General features: G+C 45.5%; 1 protein-coding gene across 1 annotated transcript in view; it reads left to right on the top strand.

The window, feature by feature from the left end:
- The first annotated feature begins 104 nt into the window (after positions 1-104).
- The window catches only part of LOC115094012 (centrin-2), a 30,346-nt gene continuing 22,103 nt past the window's right edge, over positions 105-8,347 (top strand). Inside the window, exons 1-3 of the mRNA XM_029606611.1 lie at positions 105-456; positions 1,002-1,160; positions 2,868-2,996. Coding sequence (XP_029462471.1) covers positions 358-456; positions 1,002-1,160; positions 2,868-2,996 — 387 coding nt within the window. The 5' untranslated portion in view covers positions 105-357. The remainder of the gene's footprint in view (positions 457-1,001; positions 1,161-2,867; positions 2,997-8,347) is intronic.

The following is an 8,347-nucleotide window of genomic DNA, read 5'->3' as shown; positions in this document are numbered from 1 at the left end:
TGGACCACCAGGGACTTTTGGCAAGTCTGGGGTGGGAGGACTGTGGTTAATTATATTTTTTTTAATATTCGCTCCATAAGACGCACGGACATCCCCCCGCCCCACCACTTTTGGGGGAAAAAAGTGCGTCTTATGGACCGAAAAATGCAGGTAATTTAAAAATGTAACTATAGCTCCCCGAGGTTTAGATGAGATTTTGCATTAGTCTCTAGGGGCTAATGCAAGGCCCACTGTGGACTTCGATAATCCCCCTGGCTGGCTGACTTCATACCCCCTCCTCCCCCAGTAGTTAGGGAAGCCATCCCCAGTACATGAGATCGACTGAATCCATTTTGCATGGCAGTGTAGGAGGCAGAAATGCTCTCTTGTTCTCTTCAACTTATCTACAGTTGCGATAATGTAAGTGGGGGATTCTGGTTGGGCAGCTCAGGAGGCTGTGGTAAATTGTGTCCCAGGGTGAGTGAGCATTGCGATAGTTGCATCTTTCAGCGCCTGCGATTTTATTTGATTTTTGTCATTGATTGATTCTTAGGCAATTTTATGTCATTTTATTATGTGCGTTTTCTCGTACCCAGCCCTAAACGTAGGTAGGGCGGGTAATAAGTATTTTAAAATAAATAAATAACCGGCAGCAGAAATCATCAGCATGCTCTCCTACAAAACACATTTAATGCTCATTAGTACATTGGGCATTTAACATGGTGTTTTGTGGAAGATAATACCTACTTTAAAACAAGCTATAAATGTATATTAATAGCCAGTTTTAACACAGTATAAGCTCTTCAGATTGTAATGGCACTATGGTGTCTAGTAAAACTTAAAATGATGAGACAGAAGGCAAAGCAAAGTAAAAGAGAGGCTACAATGAAGACCATGCTTTAAAGAGTGCAAGTACCTTATTTGAGCAAGCAAGATGTGATCATACATTTTTTTTTAATTTGTTACAACAGCCACTAGTGAACTATTCTGAATTAATATATATATTTTTTTAATACTTTAAGGCTTCTGGCTATAGGAAACTATCATCAAGCACGGCGTCCCAGAGAAAGAAAACTGGTCCTAAGCTTGAACTGACAGAAGAGCAAAAACAGGAGATCCGAGAGGCCTTTGATCTGTTTGATACCGATGGCATTGGCACAATCGATGTGAAGGAGCTGAAGGCAAGGGGAAATCACAAGAGCTGTCAATAACAGATCATTAAAAGCACAATCTTATAATTCTATAGACAAAATGAACTAGTTTGAGGAAGCAATTTGCAGTTTTCAGAAACAGATAATTTCATGCCTTTTAGTGCATTTGTGTGTTAGAATATAAGGTGTACCATGCTGGGTCAGATCAGTCTTGACAGTGCAGCCTGAGTCATAAGTACCTGGTAGAGCCCAAAGAGTAGATTAAGGTGCTGTGGTTGTCCTTGAACTAAGCTCTGCTTGGTTAAAGGCTGGTGTATTCGGCCACAGAAAGTTTTAGAAAAACATAAGCACTTAAGTCTCGGTCTTGGTAGAACTTTCAAGATCATACTACCCTTTATTAGGACATAAGGCTTGCCATACTCACTCAGAGCAAGGGTCAATCAACCCAATATCCTGTTTCCAACAATGGCCAAGCCAGGTCACAAGTACCTGGCAGGATCCCAAGGGGTAGATTCCAAGCTGCTTATTCCAAGAATAAGTAGTGGATTTTTGCAACTCTACCTTAATAATGGTTAATGGACTCTTCCTCCAGGAACTTGTTCAAATCTTTTTTAAAACAGCTACACTATTAACTTTTACCACATCCTCTGGCAATAAATTCCAGAGCTTAATTATGCATTGAGTAAAAAAACATTTTCTCTTATTAATTTTAAATAAATATTGGTCTTAAAGAGTAATGCAATGTATATTCTTCCTTGAACTGAGCGTATCACTTCTACGATTATAGAGCTTTTTGTAGGATGGGTGCAGGAGTTCTGCTTCCTACTTTATTTTTATTTTTTTTTCTTTAGAAGAGAGGTACACTGCGCATTAAACCAGGAGAGTTTAATGGGCAGTGGGTTTCAGCATACCCACTAGAAATGACCATGACAACTTATGTGCCTGCAGCAATTTGATTTTGATTACATACTTTTGGTTATTCTGAGAACCAGGAGGACCAGAGTTCTTTATTCCCTTTGGTCAGTACCAAAACTCCGTGGTTAGTAAAAATTTCCCCATTTAAGAGCTATGCCAAAATCACAGACCCTCCTCGTCGTAACTTTGCTTCAGAATTCACACATGATGATATGTTTTTCAAGCTGTGCTTTGATATTGTAAATATTTCTGATTCTATTTTTCTGTCTTGTCATTTACTATACATTTTTATTTGTTGATCCCTAATAGTAACCCTTGAGAATAGCGCTTACCAAATGTAATATTCTTGCTTTGTGATTGCAGCTGCCTACTAGGTGACAGAACTGTGGCAGCTCTGCCCTTTTGTTCTGTTTCGGGGAAGAAGGGTTTAAAACTATTGCAGGGTCTTTGAAGGCTCTGCTTCACAATCTCATCTCTGTTGGAGTGCCGATCAGTGGGAAAGGAGTGGAAGCTCATGGCATGCAATCTGAATTTGTTCTTAATTCTTGAGGGTAGCCTGATTAGTTTTCTTCTTGTGACCTATTTTAAGAGCCAAAATCCTTGTTTAAACTCTATCTGAGATGCCTTTTTCTCTATGATCTTATGTGTCTGATTGCTCAAAACAGGTATTATATTCTTCACTTGTTTTTCTATTCCTATTTTATCCTTTTGTTTTTCCTTTTTAGCTTTCTGGCAAAAAACCTGAAAGCTCTCATCTGTTTATAGTCCGTGTAAACCATAGTTGAGCCATGAAAATTACCAGTCTTCTCTAAACATCCACAGGTCGCCATGAGAGCACTGGGGTTTGAACCCAAGAAGGAAGAGATTAAGAAAATGATTTCAGAAATTGATAAAGAAGGGTCTGGGAAGATTAGCTTCAATGATTTCCTGTCGGTGATGACACAGAAAATGGTAGGTGAAGCACTGTGAAAGTATTTGGAATACTTTTAAAACTGCATTTACTGGATGAGCCCTGTGATTCAGTTATGGTGTGGGCTGCAGCTTAAGAGATCTATATTCATGTCTCCTGTTCATCAAGAACAGGCTCAACACAAGAGGGCAGCCACTTCTCTTCTCCATGCAAAGAGCATTGGTGAGTAATCTTGGAATACTTCATCCATGTTGTCTAGGTAAGGAGATTGAGATAGCAAATAGTATGTAGTCTGCCTGTGTGGGTGAATAAGGTGATATATAAGTGGAAGAATAGAATATATATACGCACACATGCACACGCGCATATATATATATGAAGAGAGATCTACATCAAGTAACTATAGGATATCTATAAGATTTAAAAATGCATATTAAGTATTGTGTTTGTTCTGTGGCCAGTTGGTTACTCCAAGGGTTGCCAAGGTTTATCCCAGGTGAGATTATAGACTTTTCTAGATTAGAATACTGAACCAGACTAAATAACCCAATAGTAAACAATAGCAAAGGGGACTGAGAGTAACTCAATATTTCCTCCATGGACCTATAGCACAGTAAGTTGAAAAATCAGCTACAATGTTTTACGAAGTTTACAAGACTAATTGTAATTAGTTTAAAGAACAGTTTCTAATAATTTTTCACAATTTTAGATGCATTGTTTTTATAAATTGAATCTTAGAAAGATTTGAATCTTAGAAAAATTTATAAGTAAAAATCGGGACTGTTCTTAAAAATCAGGTGCAACAGAACTGTGGCCCTGTCCATGAATATTATCATCCCTAAGACAGCTCATGATATCTGATATCTTTGGGCTGGATATTTCATGGTGAACAGCTTTGCCTTCCCTTCCTAACTAAGCTTATACCAAGGGTTGGCAACTCCTGGCAGTGCTTGCCAGTACAGTGGCCTGATCCTTCACCCACCTCCTTGTGAACATCAGATTTCTGATGTTCACAAGGAGGTGGGTCCATTACCTGCTATTAAGTTCACTTAGAGAATAGCCACTGCCATTAGCAATGGTAACATGGAATAGACTTAGTTTTTGGGTACTTGCCAGGTTCTTATGGCCTGGATTGGCCACTGTTGGAAACAGGATCCTGGGCTTGATGGACCCTTGGTCTGACCCAGTATGGCATTTTCTTATGTTCTTAAATACTTCAGTGCCAGCTGAATGAGAAATAAGTGAGTATGGGTCTAAGGTAATGTAGATGTGGATTACATTTCTAACCTTTCCAAACCTGTATTCAAATGAATTACAGTTCAGGTACAGTAGGTAGACCCCTGCCCTTGAACACTCTTGCAATCTAAGTTGGTACCTGGTGTATGCAGACTCTAGGATTAGGGTTTAGAGCCTTCAAGCCTTAGCCAGGATGTGATAGAATTTTACCACATTCCGGGTGTCCAGTGTTTCTCTGCCAGTGCTATGCTGGATGCTGCTGGGAGGACACCAGCTTAGTGTTTCTGGTGGTGTCAAGTGTTGCAACACTGAATGCTGGGACTGCATTAAAACTGTCTCCCAGTTTGGGCTTGGGGTTCTGGATGGATTGAGCGGGTGGGGGTGAAGGGCAGAAGGGGACTTTATTAAAATATATCTTGGGGGGGAAACTAGGATACACATATTTTACATTAGAGGGGATGGGCGGAAGGGGAGGAGGTCCATGCACTGCACATTTTCTCATAGTTTTGGGATAGAAAGGAGGGTGATCCCATAGGGGTCTGTCAGGCCTCCTTGCGTATTGGTAACATAGAGTAAGCTGGTGTGTGGAAAAGTTAACTGGATTACTTTAGCTGAATATATTTAGCAGAAGTTAAGTTCCACTGAATATCTGATTACAGTTATCTAGGTAACTTACCCTCATTAACTTTTTTGTGCATTAGCTTTCTTGATACAGTTCCCTGAACATACCCGGATCAGTTCAGTCTGCTGGGTTTTTCCTCCCTTCCAGCAGCTGGGAGACAGTGAAAAACTTTGAGGGCACCCCCTCTTAACCGGTGTGCCATCTGCAGCTCCTCAGTATTTCTCTGTCTCCAGCAGATGGAGGTGGTGCAAAACTTGTGGTCCTGAATCACTTTTAGGTTCTCAAAAAAGAAAAAAAAATCTATATATATATATATATAAAAATTTTTTTTAATAATAATATTGAAAAGGAGAATCTCTCATAAAGAGCAGTGGCTGTCAAGCAGGACAGGAACATCACTCCGTCCTCCCCGGGGGTTGGCTGGTCCTAGGGGGATCATCCCTCCTGGTTGTAGGCTCTTCAGGAGCTTGGGTTGTTGACCCTGCTTGCTCCAGGTTTGTAGTGCCAAGGGTGATAGCCAGTGGTCCAGTTCCCTCCCCTGCCCCAGTGAGGATCCGGGACTACCCTTGCTCTCGTAGCCAGTACTGTTTAAAAAAAAAAAAAGCAGTGGAGGTGCAGTTGCGGGTGGCTCGGGGCACTGAGCATCGCGGCTTGAGCTCTGGCGGTGGGGCAGAGTTTGGAGGAGGTTCCCAGGCCCCATGGCTGCTGGGGGTGGTTAGCTTCTTTTGCTTGCACGCTTTTCTGGCGGCCGGCATGCCATGTGGTGTGTGCTGTGAGGCCTGCGGAGAGCCGACTTTGTGGCTCTCCTGCTTGGGCCTCTGCTCGCGGTGCCTCCCCGGCGGGGAGGGCTCCTCTGTCACGGTGGCAGCGATGGTGTTCAGGCTCCAGGGTGCGAGCCGCAGGATTTCTAGCAGGGAGAGCGAGGCCAACCCGTTCCCGCTGAGTACGGGAACGGCGGCCATTTTGAATACCTTTTCAGCTGCCGTGGAGGAGGGGATCTTCCTCCCATGCTGTCGCTGGCGGATTTGACCCTGGGTGGTCCAGGAGCCCTTTGAGCTCCCAGGCGATGGCCCTTGTCCCCCGGGGGGGGGGGGAGGTGTGGATTCCAGGGTCCCAACCGGTTTCTTGGCAGATTTTGTACTCTTTATGTACCAGGCCTTTTTGGACAGCCAGGCCCAGCCCGGGGGTTGTCTTAGGCCTCAGCTTCCCAAGGGGCCGCCAAGGAAAATCCCCAGGCAGCTGGAGCCACAGGGGTCTATCTGGGTACGGAAAGTCAGGGGCCCTCCGGAGGTTCAAGCTCTGGTAGAGCATGATCACGTGGTTGCCTTGGAGGATGATTCTTCCTCTGCCCCCCTCATTCCTCAGGAGCAGACCTGGATGAGGTGGATATGGGGATGATCCTATGGTCGTTCGTTTTTTTCAACAGGATGAACTTAATCCTCTTATCCCACATGTCCTGGCGGAGCTGGGAATCGTCGTCCCTCCAGAGGATCTCGACCAGTCCCTCCAGAGGATCTCCAGAGAATCGTCGTCCCTCCAGAGGATCTCGACTGTGGACCAGGTTTTGCCGGGGCTGCGAAGTCCAGCGAAAACCTTTCCCTTTCTTGCTTTGGTTCAGTAACTGATGGTCCGGGAATGGGATACTCCAGAAGCGGGCCTGCGGGTAGGGAGACCGATGGACAAGCTCTACCCGTTGGCGGAGGAGACTTTGGAACTTAAAGGTACCTAAGGTGGATGCTTTTGTGTCAGCTTTCACCAAGAGAACAACCATTCCGTAGGGCCAGGGTGGCAGCTCTCAAGGACCTCCAAGATCGAAAGGTCGAGGTTCTCCTTAAGCGCATTTTTGAGGTCTCGGCGCTTGGTATTAGAGCGGCAGTCTTCAGTAGCTTGATGCTTCAGGCAAGTCTGTGATGGGTGCAACAGCTTCTGAGTTCCAGAGACCTTCCCTCACAAGAGGCGACACAGTCGGAGTGCTTGGAGGCAGCAGTAGCCTATGGGGTGGATACACTGTATGATCTCCCGCGAACCTCCTCCAGGACTATGGTGTCTGCCATTTCTGCTCGGAGGCTTTTGTGGTTGCGCAATTGGATTGTGGATGTTTCCTCCAAGGCCAAGCTCAGCGCTTCCCTTCAAAGGAAAGTTCCTCTTTGGTTAGGACTTGGAACAGCTGATCAAGTCTCTGGGAGATAACCAGGTTACATAAGAAACCAGAAAACAAACCTAAAGGACCTAGATCTTTTCAGCCGACCCACTCTTGGTTTCGGGGTCAGAGGCGATTCCATCAGAATAGACTGCCTGGTATGGGCCAAAAGCAAACCCCGGGGAGGTCTCAACCTTGGTCTCAGTCCTTTTGTGGCTGACGAGCGGGCCGAGATGCAGCCGGCCAGGGATCCCTCGTGGCCAAATCCTTTCAATGAGATGTGGCTGACCCATTCCTCCATCCCAGTTACAGGCGGACGGTTGTCCCTCTTTTACGAGGAATGGGTCAAGACAACATCGGACCAGTGGGTTCTAGATATCATTGCAACCGGTTACGCTTTAGAATTTGCTAGGCCTCTCCGGGACCTCTTTGTATTCTCCCCATGCGGCTCGCCGGTAAAGAGGGGAATAATCAAGCAGACCATCCACAAGCTGGAATGCCTGGGGGCCATAGTTCCCATTCTCCAGGAAGAGTCGGGCATGGGACATTATTCCATTTATTTTGTGGTGCCGAAAAAGGTGGGTTCCTTCCGTCCAATACTGGATCTGAAAAAGGTAAACAGGTTCCTTAGTCTCACATTTTTGGATGGAGATCCTCTACTCAGTCATTGCAGCTGTGCGCAGAGGGGAGTTCTTAGCTTCCCTCGATCTGACGGAAGCATATCTGCACATAAGTATCCACAGGGCTCACCAGAGATTTCTTCGGTTCACGGCCCTTGGCTTGCATTTCCAGTTATGCACCCTTTCTTTCGGCTTGGCGACGGCTCTGTGCACTTTCACCAACGTGATGGTGGTGGTAGCGGCAGCCCTTCGCAAGGAAGGGATTCTGGTCCACCCATACCTGGACAGCTGTCTCTTTCGGGCGAAGTTAGAGGCCCTCTGCAAGCAAGCGGTGGATAAATCTTGCAACGTCTGCAGTCCCTCGGTTGGGTTGTCAATTAGTCCAAGAGTCATCTTCATCCTGCTCAAGTCCTGAATTTCTTAGGGGCGCAGTTCGATACACATGTGGGCAAGGTCTTCCTGCTGGAAGAGAGCCATCAAGCTGCAGGCACAAGTTCGGCGGCTCCTAGTAGCATTGCTGCCCAGAGTCTGAGATTATTTGCAGGTCCTTGGCTCCATGGCATCCATACTGGAGTTGGTTCCGTGGGCCTTTGCTCATATGAGGCCCTTGCAGAGAGCGTTGCTGTCCTGTTAGGATCCAATGTCAGAGGAGTTTCACGTCCCCTTGCCTCTCACCGAATCTGCCAGGTCAAGTCTTGGCTGGTGGCTTATTCAGGACCACCTGAGGCACGGATGGATCTCAAAGAGATTATTTTGAAAAACACAGTACCCTGT

Source organism: Rhinatrema bivittatum, chromosome 6 (assembly GCF_901001135.1).
Source record: "Rhinatrema bivittatum chromosome 6, aRhiBiv1.1, whole genome shotgun sequence".
Lineage (NCBI taxonomy): Eukaryota > Metazoa > Chordata > Amphibia > Gymnophiona > Rhinatrematidae > Rhinatrema > Rhinatrema bivittatum.
Note: the sequence above shows the minus strand (reverse complement) of the source record. Positions and strands in the feature narration are given on the sequence as shown.